A 15,483-nucleotide genomic window follows, 5' to 3' on the forward strand; every position below is an offset into this window, starting at 1 on the left:
ATGCACAAGAGCGTAAAACCGAGTCAGGTTGGCCTTTAGACTTCTGCCATGAAACTGTGAAAAATGAATTCACTGGATTTAACTTGATTAAAACAGCAAAGAGTGAAATTTACTAACATTTTATTAATCAAGTTTTTGATTTCCATTATTCTATGAATTTGGTATTTTTAATAGACGGAAATGTACCATTTAAAAAATCTGGATCATTCCTTCTTCAGGTATTCCTGCTGACTTCCATATTCAGGCATATTCCTTCTTCTGTTCTCGCCTCATTGTGCCCACTCCGTGTTTCTAGTAGTTTTGAATTGGGGCCATAAATCAATATGTCCGCACAAGGCTAAGTTTTACCCACACACCGAAACGCTCAGCCCCGGTCGCCCGTCACCGTGTGGGGTGCTCTGATGTGTCAGGGTAAGAAAGCAGTGAATTGAAAAGGCCACCGGTGTCCAGTCCTGTTTTTGGACTAATTTTGACAGGAGCTGCACCGCGTGGCTCTCAAACTGAAGGAAACATGTGACATCCAGCAGACTCCAGCATAATGCTGCCGGATGAGTGTGTGGGGTATCCTGACTAAAGCTATATTGGGATTCTCATCAGCTGGGAAATTAGTGATGAAATCAGCTGCAGCTGCTTTAGGAAAGCGTGAGCTGAGGTTATCACTCCTACATCACTGCGCCATGTTGAAAGTGTTCTAAAAAAAGAAAAAGGTTTAGCTTAGTTAGCCAAAGTTCACCATAACCCTTAAAAACACCTTCAGCCAGTTTCCCGTCTACTATTTGATGCAGCGATGCACCTTAACCAAGCAAGCTCTGCTTTACAGGATTCAGCCCGTTAACTTTAAGTGATGCAGAAATCCCAGCTGAGCTTTTAACGAACCGCACCAGAAGTCCTGAGATTGATTCCTTACCCTCCGGGTGGCCATCGGATTCACTTCATTTAGGCAGCTGTTGGTTCCTTCCTGTGTCTTATGGTGGATATTTCATGGAAATGCAGCATTTGTCTTTGAGTTTTTTAATAAAACACAATTTTTCATGGAGCTATTTTGACTCTAGATTGACTTAACTTCAAGTCACGACTTGGATCAGCTGCTGCAGACTGAAGCAGAGAAGAAGCAGTTGAAAACTAGCCTGATAACTTTAGGTCAAAAATCCTTGTTTAGCCACTGTTTTTAACAAGGAAGATAAAAAGTTAAATAGTTTTAGCCGATTTGATTGGATTTTATTCTTTGCCTGCACAACCATGACCAATCGAGAAGACTACCAACAAAAACCTGAAAAATTTCAGCTCCAAAAATCGGATCCCTTCTGATTCTCCATCATATGTACATATCTGTAAAAGTGAGCGGAGAAGGGATTTCTGTCGCACTCTTACCTATTTCCCCCAGGGTTACCACAGCAAATGGATCCACGTGTTTGATTTAGCACCGATTTTTCCAGGACAGGAGCAGACTGGCTTGTGAGCCCAGAGGCAGATGTGTTATAACCACTACACTACAAGAAAGTACGAAACTCAGAAACAGACCCACATTTTTTTTTTGGTTGTTTGTTTTGTGGAGGTTTGTGAAGGATGGAAATAATTCACCTCTCCGCCTTGAGAGCATACAAATTCATTTTGTCGGCGTGCACCATCGTCAGAGTTTTCACTTGAAGCCAGAAATAGCTCAAGTGGAAAATCAGATTGAGCAGGATACAAACGGTGACGAGGTGGAAGTGCGTACGTGATAACGGCCTCACGATCCACGGCGTAACCCCACAACGTGATGGTAAACAGTCAGTTACCCACAGCAACCAATCACAGAGGGCAGGCTGTCCCGAACGCCAGAGTTCACTGTGACAGTCAGCGAGCTGTGTGTATGTGTGTGTGAGAGAGAGGTGCAGTAATGAGCTGCAGAGTGTGTGTGTGTGGGTGGAAGCACCAACAGTAATGAGTTGTATTGTTAGCCGCGCTGTTATCAGTCGTGTCATTGTGGAGAAGCAGGCTGTGAAAATGCGAGCCACACTCAGTGACAGTGTGGAGGACACTTGCACTGACGTCATGGATCAGATCGCCGCTCTTATTTTCCGTCTTCCTCTGGGGTCGAGTTTCTCTCCTTGGGACGTCTCTCTGCTCGAATCACATCAGATACTCAGGGGAAAAAAACAAAAACTCTTTTCAGGGATAATTTAGAAGCATTTCTAAATAATTTGAATGAGGAACAAGAATCGACATTCATCTGTCCTGCTTTCAGAGGATGTTTCTGGCAAATAATCGATTAAGTAGAAAGATTAGACTCTAAAAAGTCAGAAAATCGTCTAATAGACGAGGTTAAACACTGCTGAGACAGATATTGCACATGCATTTAAAGGACATTTAGTAATAAAGACATCAGTAATAAAGTCATATTTTACCTGCCAGTGAAACATTAGCTTGTTTACTGTGGCTAATTTTAGCAGAGCTAGCTAGCATTAGAAAATAAGACAGAAGAAGAATACGAATTCTTTTATTCACTTTGTATTTTAAAGTGTGAAAGTATTCAAATAAAGTGCTGACATCAGCAGAATTATAGAGCAATAGTAATGATGCTGAGTAACTTAAATGGAGGTAAAAGAATACAATAACAGCTTCACCTTGTAAGTCTGCAAGAGCTGCACAACACCGTCACACAGAAAAACAACCACCTTTAGCTCTTCCGGTCATACAGACTGAGCGCTCCAGTGATTCTCACCAGCTGCTAGCATCCCCTCCTTTGTCGCCTTTGTTCTTTCTACCTCAAACAGTCTTCTGTAATATTTTACAAAGAGCTGAGCTTCGTTAAAGTAGCTTCTGTTTACGTACTAACATCATGTTCGAGGCTAACGTTCGCCTGGCTTGCCTCGTTGTTGTACTCATGATACAGCTCTGTCCTCCAGTTGATTTCCAAACCTGTTATTTGCCAGTTTCATATGTACTACTGCAGCTGCGGTTCTCTTTTTGCACCTTCCCCTTTGACGTAAAGTCTTAGACCACAGTGTCAAACAAATGGTTTGCACCAAAGGGTCCAGTCTGGCATATTTTATGAACTGCTGTTCTCTGCACCAGGAAAATAGTTTTCAGATAGTTCGGAAGTGGTCATACCATTATGGTGGCTCCAACAGGCCTTGGGCATGTTGGACTTTATGACTCATAAACTAAACAGTCATAAAATTCACCGCCCCCATGTTTGACCCAGCAGCTGCTGCAAATTGATAAAACATGAATAATTAATATAACCGGCTAATATTTCAGGTGAAGTTTGTCTGCAGCTCGTGCGAGACACTGACAGTTGTGACCTGCTGCTTCCTCCACATCACGTGATTGGCTCATTCAGATTTTTGTTCTCTGCATCTCTGTGGGTGGCCGTTGAACACGTGCCTTTCATTCTCAATAAGACACAAGTTGAATGTAAAAGCTATAGAAGACCTATTGACGGGGTCAAAAGGTGAATTCTCCAGAGGAAAACTGCCCGTTACTCAAACGTGATTAAAAACCAGCTCTTTGGTGTTCAGGATTTAAAAAAATAGTGTGTGTGCAGAACTTATTTTCTGTTCTGTTGTTCGAGATGAACAAATTGACCAAATATTTACGTCAGTGGTCAGTCTCGCTGGTGTTGAGCAATAATGTCCACCTTTTGAGAGTTTGGAGGTATGGCAGTGGGGTAAATACGACAGAACAGTGTTTTGGTCTGTTTTCACTTGCTGATTAGTTTGACTCCCACCGAGGGCACGGTTGTGTTTAGGCACCACAATCTGCTTGGTTAGGTTGAGAAAATGATGATGGTTTGGGTTAGAAATCCATCCGTCTGCTGCTGAAATGTGCTGCGTCACAGGACTGATACACTCTGTTTATCTGAGAGACTCCAGAGCTTTTAATGAAACAGCTAATAAATGTCTTCAAAGTCTCCTCGACCATCTTAGAGAAGCAGGGACTGACTGACCCAATCACTGACACGCAGGCTGGTTTGTCTACACGTGTGAGGCTGTGGATAGTTTATGTGGTTGTTTTTTTTGTTTGCTTTTTACTGATTAAGTGTGGACAGTCGAGTGTTCGGTGTGGCTGGTCTTGGCTTTTTGTTCCAGCTCGTCTCTGGGAGGTGAACCATCATCTTCAGGGTTTTTATCAAAGCTGCAGATTCCTCTGATTATCTGTGGCATGGACATTTTATAAACCTGCCTCATAACTGGCAAAAGCACAGTTTTGTTTTTTCCAGAGGCAGAAAGTGTGTCTGGCTCCATCCTTAAAGTATTTTCTTTCGATCATACTGCAGCTTCTGCAGTATACAGTATGGCTAAGCATTAGCATGAAATGGGATTCAACTGTCCTCAGAATGTGTGCGCATACAAAACATGTACAAAGGATCTCTAATCCAGGTAGGAAATGTTTGTGCTGTTAGATTTCTCCTTGCTTTCCCAGGTTTCTGTGTCTTCTATACTAATATCTGCTCTCTGTGACCAAACATGAAGACACGAGTAGAAACAAACTGTCATAAACTGGATGTTCAGAGCAGTCTGAAGGCCGAGCTTGTGGTCTACCGGGACTTTGGCTTTCTCTGTGTTAGCTACCCTTTCCTGCTGGAGGTTTCTTCCTTTTAAAAGGGAGTTTTTCCTTCCCACTGTCACCAAGTGCTTGCTAATAGGGGATTGTGTGATTGTTAGGATCTTTATTACAATTATCAATATCTATAACTAAAACTGAATTGAAGTGAATTACTTGTGCTTCTAGAAAATCTGAAGATAAAACGAAATCCTGAATATGTTTCATGTGAGTATGAACGCCACAGCAGGTTGTGTTCAATGGGGAATCTGTTGAAACAATCTAACATAAAGTCAGGAAACACAGTATTCTGAAGTACAGGTGCTTGTTGTGTGAAGTGGAGCACACATGCCGAGTCGTGTTCCACTGAGCGAACATGCAGACGGAGATTTGAGGGAAATGTTGTGCTGCGTTCGATTTTAGTTGTAAGCACTCAAACTGAACTCGCACATCATTTCCATAAACAAGCTGCCCACTCCGTTAATCCTCGCACGGGCTAATCTACCGGAAACCCGATAAGGCTACACTATCTGTCCTACTGTCCAACGCCATTCATCATCCTGAAGTCTGCTCTTCACCACAGCTTCCATATTTTTCTGGTCTGTTCATGTTTAATATATTTCAGCTCTTGTGTTTTAATTTCTTCCTCTGATAAATGTGTTAACTCATGCTCATCACTTTTGTCTAAATCACTTTCTCTTTTGCTTTGCTTTCTCCGTCCATCACACTGCCTTACCTCCCTCACTGGTGTGGTTTTATTCTGGCATAGCCATGTGTGTCTGATGGATCACCCGCCTTTACCGCGCACACACACAGGGACACACACTGCGCACTGTTTAAGTGGTTATCGTGTGTGTGTTAGAGACAGAGTAAGGCGATAGATCACACAGGACTGCAGGATGACATCTGTTCACTGGTCTGTGGATTGTTGTTTTTTTTTTTTTATTAAAACTCCTTCTAATAACAGCTCAAAGCTTGTACAACTGACCACTGTTATTTTTGTTTCATTGGAAGAATTATTATTTTATTGTATATGTTGTTATATTATGTCTGTTATGTGCACCGTTAAAGCACACAGTCCAATAAAGAAGCACAGACTGCTAACGCGTAGTTAGGTTTGATCAAACAAAGAAAATTTGCAGTAAACCGAGCGAAATTAAATCTCCCACACATGCAAACAGTATATGCACATGATGGACCAGCTGGTCATAATGTTTTGCCTCATCAGTATTTAATATATCAGTAAATAAGTTTTGGTCTTAGTGTATGTTTGTCTTAATGCTATGCTGTCCTTTTGTGGTGTAATACAGACTGAAACTAATTGTGGGGTTATTTCTAACTCGGGATCATGCTTTATACTGAGGATCTAGATCAGGAGTTGGGGAGCTCCAGGCCTCAAGGGCCGGTGTCCTGCAGGTTTTAGATGCGTCCTTCATCCAACACAGTTCATTAAATGGCTAAATGACCTCAACATGTCTCGAAGTTCTCCAGAGGCCTGGTAATGAACTGATCATTTGATTCCGGTGTGTTGACCCAGGGTGAGATCTAAAACCTGCAGGACACCGACCCTTAAGGCCTGGAGCTCCCCACCCCTGATCTAGATGTTGGATATATTCACCATGCTTGTGGCTCAGGTCTGGGCTTACTTGTCCAAAGGAAAAAAGAAAAGGTAGCTCAGTAGCAAACCGTTCAACTCCTCCATTATGCATTTGCTTTATAGATTATAGGAAAACACAATCTTGTCCAAATCTTTCAGAGAATTGCAGTTCAAAGTCATCGAAACCAAAATCCCAGATCCATATACTTAAATAAGGAAATGTTAAATATATTAGCATAAAAACATTAAAAAGCAAGAATTTTTTTTTTATTTCGAGTTGGATAACAAGACAAATGAGGTTAAGGTTGTGTTTTTTTTAAGTTTCTTAGTTACCAAAGCTGAAAGTAAAAAGTCTGTTAGCGTTATTTTTACCCCTCAGATCAGAAATGGACACATTTCTGTGGTTCTCGCTGTATTTACTCTTTGTCATCATAAAGGGGATGTCTTTGGTGGGGTGGACATTTGAGGACTTTGCTGCTTTGATATGTCACAGACAAAACAGTGAATGGATTTACTGAACAACTCTTTGTACATTCATAAAGAGTAAGTACCTTGAAGCAGTGCTATTCAACGATTAAATGTGTATATTCTGCTACATAAATGCATGACTTTTGCCTGAGAGTGCCATTTTGCCACCAGCTTATTAGTCTTTTAATTACTCATTTCATTCATGTTTTTCTTATGTTAAATAAAAAATATTTGAGGAGACATGAAACGTTCTTCAGACTTTAAACTATTTCTTCCTGTGGCCTTTTTCTTCTCTTACCTCTCCTCATCACACATCTTTTATTATTCTTGCTTTCTTTGTACATTTTTCCCTCTTTGTGCTTTGCTGCAGTCTTGGCAGCCTTTGCCTTCTTTGCCTTACGACTGGCTGTTAAAGTTGATTAAAGAAGGGCATTCCTCATCTCAGTGGCTGAGTCACTGCACGGCCACTTTGCTTACTCATTCCCTGAAAGGCCATCCAAGCTTGTTAAGTCTGATTCAGATATTCGATGGAGCAGGAGGAAAGCCCGATGGACAAAAGGTGGTAGTGTGGTTACTGCGATCACAGTCGAACACAAAAACAGTCTCAGTCAGGTTTCAGAGCTCATTGCAGTACAGAAAAAACAGCTTTAGTGAAGGTTACAAATGATCTTCTTACAGCCTCTGACAGTGGACTAGAACATGTTGTAGGTATTACAGGTACTGCGCTGCAGTAGTTTGTATCATATCTATCTAATAGACCCCAATTTGTACATGTAAATGGAGAGTTCCACAGGGTTCAGTGCTAGGACCAATTCTGTTTACATTATACATGCTTCCCTTAGGCAGTATCATCAGAAGGCATAGCATACATGACACCCAACTTTATCTATACATGAAGCCAGATAACACAAACCAATTAGTTAAAATACAGGAATGTCTTAAAGACATAAAGACCTGGATGACCTCTAATTTTCCGCTTCCAAATTCAGATAAATTTGACCTTATTGTACTCGGCTCTAGAAATCTGGATGAATGGATGGATGCCATTACCTTGGCCTCCAGTAACACTGTGAGGAATCTTGGAGTCATTTTTGACCAGGATATGTCCTTCAATGCACATATTAAACAAATATGTAGGACTGCGTTCTTCCATTTGTACAATATCTCTAAAATTAGAAATATCCTGTCTCAAAGTGATGCTGAGAAACTAGTTCATGCATTTATTACTTCTAAAAATTCCCTGAAAAGCATTTCAGACTTTTGCTGCTATGAAACTGTTTCACAAAAGCAATTTGCAGGTATTCAAGTTCAAGAGTGCATCTATGTTTTGTTTTTAAACCTGACCTCTTAAATCCAAATGCTGAACACCTCTTCAAGCCACTTTTTAACCAATCAGGTAAAAACCTCAGCTTAGTGTTATTGGCGTTGGGTTGTCAGATGAGTCAGAGATGGCAGGTGAGTGTAAAAATCAGCAGTAGCTGAAACACGCTAAATTGATCAAGTTAAACAATAATATAATCTGAACATGTGTTAACATTTCTTTTGACCATACCCAGCTCATGGCTAATGGTGTGTATGGATTTTTATAACTTTAGGAAGCAAACACGGCAGGTAAAAATAACCAGTTAGGGTGTTTAATTCGCCCTCCATCTCTGTGATGGATTATAACAAATCAAAGGATATGCAAGTTAAACCTGCAGCACATTTACAGAGCAGGATTTCTTCAATCAGTTCTGTTTTTACAACCTCAACAGCACCCAGCAGACTTCATCCCGCGTCTTCTTCACTGTTCAATCCAACGCAAAGCTGCTTCTAACACCTGCAACAGCACAAATCTTTAAGATTCACGAAAGTGAAGCAGAACCAGGGTTGTACTTTGAAAGCTGAAATCATGAGCCACTCTGCAGCTGGCACAGATGACAGTGAGGCAGTGTGTCATTCAGCTGATAGCCTCGTCCATGCTGAGGCATGTCATTCAGATGATAGCCATGTCCCGGCTGATTATAGAGTAAAGAGAGGGAGGTGGAGCTGCAGCTGTATTTTCTCCTTCACTGGATCGTCTGAAAGCTCTGTCTGTGGAAAGAGACTTCAGCCGAATATTTTCAGTCAGGATTTTTTACCTCTTGAGTTTGTTTCAAACAAAATGTTGAATTTTATTTCTTATTGATTAACTTACACTGAATATTTGTATGACATCGTGCAAATTAGGGATGGGTATCGTTTAGGTTTTATCCGATACCGGTGCCAAACCGGTACTTTTGAAACGGTGCCGGTGCTTAAACGGTGCTCGAACCGGTGCTTAAAGAATGGAGAACACAAAATTGGTCCAAAAACCTCTCATGTTCAGCTGTTTTGTTTTGTTTTTGTAAAAAGATAACAATGTTAGCCTTTTCTGTAGCTATGGGGCATATATGGCATCACTCTTGGCTGGAAGCAGTGCTTAAATAATGGAAAAAACACAAACTTTGTCCTAATCCTCTCATGTTTAACTGTTTTCCACTTTTTCTTTGGTCATTTTAGCCTTTTTGGCCAGGGTGAAGGGAGTATCTGCCATCAAACAAGAAGACAGCCACGTAACTACGACGGTGTTTGCTAGTTCACCTTACATGCATTAATGTAATAACGTGGTTAGCCTACTCAACGTAAATTACACACGAACAACATGAAGCTACTCACGCAGAGAAGAACGGCTGCTGCTGCCATCATCATCCTCATCATTTCTGCTACACTGGCAGGGCTACGGGCCAGGACTCTATTCTTCGGGTTCTTGGGAAATGTTGCTCCGGGTCAGATAACAGGCAACCCACGCGCAGTAAATGTGCTTGGTGTGAGGTCTCGCAGCAAGCTATCAAATACGGCGCATTTCTCGGCTTTTGACAAAATGCTATATGTCGCCAGGTGTTTCACCAGATTCGAGGTGTTACCTCCTTTGCACAGTATCACCTTAAAGCACTTGTTGCAGGCTGCTGAGTTTGCATCTTTTGCTGTGAAGTGCAGCCAGACTTTGACCGCTTCGCTTTGGGCATTTTTAATCTGTAGCTCTGCTCTAAAAGAACGTACGTACCTGGGCCCGCCTGCTACACTCGCAAAGGTAAAATGATTGGCTGGAATCCAAAGTGTGTGACATCTCAGGAAAAAAAAAAGCACCGAAATGTGCGCTGCTTTTCGGTCTGGTTACTACAGTTTATGTCAGAACCGGTACCCATCCCTAGTGCAAATGCTCCAAATGAAAAAGCCTGACCCCTGACATGTGGACTTACCAAAGAGTGTCAAAGAGTGCTAAAAGAGTGCTAAATAAATATAAATCTAATGTTCAAAAAGATGAATTTACGGTTTCTGTATACAGTGGCACTGTGGTGAAGGGGAAACATGATGGAAATGGCAGAGATTAGGGTAAACAGTATTCCTGCCTTATTGGGGGTAACTGTTTTTCCTTCTACTCTTGACGTATCAGTTGTCCTCGAATTGCTGTATTGTGTGACTTACAAACACTATCTGATTTTGTAAAAATGCACCAGCTAAACAACCAAAAAGTATAAAATGAAATTTAGGCTCCGAAATTTAAATGTGAAGGCTTTAAAATTACAAAATGTTTTATTAGTTAGCTTCATACAAACTGCAGTAAGAAAGAAATCGGATACAGATACCGTTTTTTTCAAAGTCTTCAGCAGGCAGGTCGTTTAAAATCATCCAGGAGGAATGGGGGAGGGGATGATGGCTCGGTCGTCTGCAGTGTTGGCACTTAGATGAATGAAGTGTGAGTTTTTGGTCTCTGATGTCAGAGTTCCTATATCTTTCTTCTTGAATGTGGTTCCATCACTGAGAATAAGAAGTGGGCTAAAGGCTGAAACAAAGTTATCGATACCCATGTACATACGAACAAGACCTCATAGTCTGCGATGCTAAGATCAGGACTCTTGTGGATGGTGGTTGTTCTTTAAGACTTAGATGTCTCGTTGATGACGCTGTCTGAAAGACGAGAAAAAGAAAAAGTTACATGAAAGTACAGGAAACATTTGGGTATGAAGAGTTTAACATGACTGACACTGACAAACTGTCCTGTTCTGATTCGAGTCAGTCTGAGTAAATATTCTGGTATCTGGATGGTTGAACTAAGAACTACCTCGACTCATCTGAGCCGGCCGGCTCCACCTTCTTAAAGCGCTGTGGTCACTTTTAACCCAATGAATGAATAAGCTGACAGTCCCAGAAAACTCTAAAACACAAAAATATGACTTTTTTATTTTTATGATTTAGCTCTCAGCTGATGTCGTGACTGCTTTATGTGTTTGTGCTGTGAAAGTAAACCCAAATCAAATGTTATTTCTTAACAGACACTCTTTCCTCTTCATTCATACTGACGAGCTTTTGGGAAACACTCAGTATCTGTGGTTTGATGTAAAACCACCGCAGCTGAGATGAAACCTGGATGATGAAGAGAAAATACTGCAAATATAAAAGCATGTTTTTATTAATACACTCTCAGTCCTGCTCAACCTGCTGGTGAATCAGTGGAGACTGATGAAAGCAAGAGGATGAAGTGCAATAAATGGATTTATGTCGATGGACAGCTCTTAAACTAGCCTTCACAAACCTGAGAGGATGTTCTTTGGAGGCAAAACACAGGAAAGAAAAGAGAGTTTGTTGTGCAGACCTGGAGTCTGCACGCTCTCTAAACTCCTTTGTGCCCGACCTGATAATGGAAGCTAATTCAGGTGGAACACTTTGATGTGTTTGTGAGAGGAGACAGAGACCACACTTAACCCGAACTCCTCTGTTGTCTCAGAGCTGCAGGTAATTTCAGCTGGAAGCTTGAGCGTGATTTAACTTTACCACAGAGAACCAGCTGTTACCTGCCCAGTCACATCTTTTTTTTTTGCTGCAGAAAAGAACATTCAGTTTATTCCAGATTTTCTCTGGATACGTGCTTCACTTTACATCAATCTTCACAAGCTCTATCTTCTGATTTCTAAAAGTATATAAATTGTGAGAGTTTTGGTTCAGACATGTTTCTGTCAGTGATGTCGATGCTTGCTTTATAGTCCTGGATTAAATCTGTGTTTAACCTCGTGTGGTGGAAATGAGCCTCATTTTTCCATCTTTCAGGGACTTCAGTTTTCATTAATATGAATATAAAAATCCAGAAATTTCTATATAATGGGGTTTTCCCATCATTACGGAGTGAAAGCATTAGATTCTTCTCTCACTGTCAGTCATTCCTTACTTGAACCATCGAGGATTGTCAGTAAATGCCGACTCAGACTTGCAGAGCCTCAGGAATCATCTTGTTTGTTCAAGCACCAAAAAACATGATTTTACTGTGATTTTAAGCAGTAAATCCTAAATCCATTAGAAGCTGGAAACAGAATATGTGGCTTTGTGTTTAGTGTTTATTGTTTTTTTTGTTTTTTTTTATGAGTGTCATTAAATAGAAGTATTCCAGATGTTTCTTGCACCTTATTCTGTAAATCGTCAGCCTGACATGTTTAATACGTCTGCATACTGCAGGATGTTTTTTGTTCTATTGATTCACTCACTCGGTGAGTGCGAATGGTTGTTTGTCCCTGTGTGTTAGCCTTGCGACAGACTGGCGACCTGTCCAGGGTGTACCCCGCCTCTCGCCCTATGACAGCTGGGATAGGCTCCAGCGCCCCCCGCGACCCTGAAAAGGATAAACGGAAGTGAATGGATGGATGATTCGGTTCATTTGATGCTGCAGGTTCAAATCCCGATGTGAGTGTGAGGTGCTCTTGAACAGCATGTGTGTGGTTGTGTGTATGCAGGTGGTGGACTGTTCCTGGGACGAGACGGTGAAGGTGTACACACCTGCGTGCCTGTCGGTGGGAGCGCACAGTGCAGCCCCTTAAAATGCCCACAGACCTCTGAGGACGATTTCACCTCGGCGCTGGTATTCGAGCACTTCTCCCCGATGAAGCCAGTGCCTCGTCCTGAACCATAACGACTGCTTCGCCGACGCACACCCGACTCTTCACTTCTTCCACAACGTTGTTCAAAATCCGAGCCTCAAACTGTGAATGGTTAAGACACACGCCACTGAGACGTCATTGCTCTGACACTTTGGTACCAAATCGGAGCCAAAATTCTGAAAACATAAGTTTCACAGGTGGCTACTGGACCCTTGTTTCCATAGGAACTGGAAAACACCAGCCATCATGTTTGGGCAGATGAGCTGGACATTACTCGGTCCCACGACTGTGATCGACTCTGTCAGAATAAAGCATGTGTTGGCATGTGTTTGAAAAGCAGATATTTTACTGTGATAACTTTTGTTCTTGGTTTTGTTATTCTGGGCATTTCACATTATCAAACAGTGGCACCCCCGTATTCAATGCTGCCTACTACAGTGGCATAGTGGTGCAGGGGTTGGGTTTGTTGCCTCACAGTGGGAAGGTTTCTAGTTCAAACATTTTTGTGTGTGTACTCTGGCTTCCTCCCACTGGCCAGAGACAGGCATGTTGAGTTATTCTAACTGACCATGGAAGTGTGGTAGATACATGCACACACACGCAAACACACACACACACGTCTGGTTTGCATTCCTCATGGGGACATCCCATTGACATAATGCTTTCCCTAGCCGCTTACCCTAACCCTAAACCTAGCCTAGCCATAACCCATTTGTAACCTTGACACTAAAACCACATTTTGAGTGTGAAAAATGCCTTCAACCTGATGAGGACCTGGATTTTGGTCCCCACCAGTATAGTAAATTTCAGATTTTGGTCCCCACCAAGATAGCAAGAACCCGTACACACAAACACACAGCTATACTGTTTGCTCTCAGACCTGGGAACTTTGGAAAAACTCCGGAGTTTAGGAGTGAAGCTAACACCTCACACTGGACTGAAACAGGTCTCCCCATCATCCGTGTGTTTAGTGTTTTTATTTTTTAATATTAATTGCTGCAAGTTAATTTATCATTTGTTTCTCAATCAGGGATATTTTTGTGTCTGAGTTGAACTTTAACCTTTGTACTCTCTAATCAGTTTGAGTTTAAAACTGCAAATGTCCTTCATGTTTCACACGTCACTGAAAAGTTTACGGTGAGTTTATTTCACAGTCAGTTGAGACGGCTTCAGTGTTTGGCAATGTGCCTTGAATAAAGCTAATTTTAATAGTGTGGATCATTTTTTGTGAAACACGCACATCTGTATCACTGGAACATTTTCATACGGGGAAAATGAAAAGTTAAAGTCTGTCCCTCACTTTGGAAGAAAATGGGGATGATCACACTGACACTGATGTTTGTTTACATGAAGACGAATTCATGTCCAGGAAGATGAATTATTTCACATCATCATTTTACATGCTGTGAGACTCTTCAGTGTCTTCTAGATAAATCTCAAATAACCTTTGAGTCCTTTCGATTTTTGCAGGTTTCACTGACATAAAATGTTGATTATATATATAAATTGTAATATTTTTAATATTGATATTTTTCCGCCAGTGTTGAAAAAAAAAACCTGTTCAGTTTAAGTTCAAAATGAAATGAGACATTGTGTACGAGCCCACAGACGGGTGAAACTGTCGCTGGCTTCAGGCGACGTGGTTTCTCATTCCTTCGCCGTGATTGTGTGCTACACATTCATTTGGAAATCCATATTAAAAATGGATTCACGCCTGTTAAGTTCTGTGTTTGAAGTTAAATTACTCGGCCTAATCTATATTACCTATAGTTTCTAGAACAATGCATGCATGTATTTGCAGTTTCCCCTCCTCCCTCTCTCAGCGAGTTCCGGTCTAAATCCTCGGCCCGTTTTCCCAACGTTTGAAAGCGCCTCCGTCTTCTCCTTTCTCTGCGTGTTAATTGAAGCTAATGGTCTGAGCTCGATAAGGGCGGATTTCCCTTCCCTGTGGCCTGCAAACTGATTTTCTGATGAAATATTTCAATTAAAATATTGTCCAAGTCATTTCCACGCCTGTTACGACTGATGGTGGAGTCTCTGTTTTTCGATAAGGAGGTGGAGGAGGCTTAAAGGAATGAAAAATAGAGATGTCTGTTTCTCCAGGATCATGGCAGACGTCAAAATATACATAGAGGGTTTTTGTTGTTGTTTGTTTTTAGCTCTATCGAAGGGAAATCTTAATAGGCTACTGCAGTAGATAAATTGTTCCATTAAGAAATGATTTTCTGTGTCTGATGCGGAACAACACGAGTTCAGCCTCATCCAGGATCTTCGGGATGAGCTGGTGGCCAGAACACAGGGATGGAAATCCCCGCAGCAGCATCACTTTCTCAGTTCAAGGCTGGAAGCGGGGACGTCACAGAGTCCCCGCCCTGTTTTATACTGTTACACGTGCGGCGATATCCAGGTTTCATCGTCTGTGCATGCTGGGCAAGGGTTAAATTTGATGATCTGAATCCTCTCACACTCACATCCATTCATGAAGGGCTCAAATGCAAGAGGACACACACAAGGGTTATTAATGCTCTGTGAGTGAGAAATTATCCACCAGTTTAATGCTGATATCAGTTATGTAGATGGAATATTTTACAGTAGGTCGCACACCTGCAAACATCGGGCACGCGCTTCCAACAGCCACTGCATTTATTCAGGTGACGTACCCTCCAAAATCCTCCACTCATTCAGCTTCCTGCAGATGCCACAGATGTGAGGTCAGGGGTACTTTTCTCCAAAGAAGGGCTGAAGATGCGTTACACGAGTATAAATGCAGGTGTATCTTCACATTCTGGCTTGTCGTTGTCCCACGATTGATCAGGTGCCCAGTCTGCTGAGGTGAACCAAGAATGTGTCATTTCATTTCTCTACACACCTGGAGAACAGAGAACCTGAAACCTGCTCCACAGATCCGGGCCGATTCCATGAAACACGGAGTTAATAAAACTCGTTTAGTGCAAATAAATGAGC

General features: G+C 41.7%; 1 protein-coding gene across 6 annotated transcripts in view; it reads left to right on the top strand.

Annotated features, from left to right (window-relative positions):
* Positions 1–13,728, top strand: part of pex7 (peroxisomal biogenesis factor 7) — a 44,523-nt gene extending 30,795 nt beyond the window's left edge. For 5 of the 6 annotated variants that reach the window (XM_085247692.1, XM_085247694.1, XM_085247691.1 and 2 more), the window contains one exon: positions 12,376–13,728. In XM_085247692.1, coding sequence (XP_085103818.1) covers positions 12,376–12,459 — 84 coding nt within the window. In that variant the 3' untranslated portion in view covers positions 12,460–13,728. Of the gene's footprint in view, positions 1–820; positions 999–12,375 lie in introns of those variants that run through there. The other variant, XM_085247695.1, reaches the window with a different exon arrangement.
* The last annotated feature ends 1,755 nt before the right edge of the window (positions 13,729–15,483 follow it).

This window comes from Mchenga conophoros, linkage group LG15 (genome assembly GCF_057382185.1).
Source record: "Mchenga conophoros isolate Kocher_MC1m ecotype Shallow Benthic linkage group LG15, M_conophoros_male_GT1.1, whole genome shotgun sequence".
NCBI classification, from domain to species: domain Eukaryota; kingdom Metazoa; phylum Chordata; class Actinopteri; order Cichliformes; family Cichlidae; genus Mchenga; species Mchenga conophoros.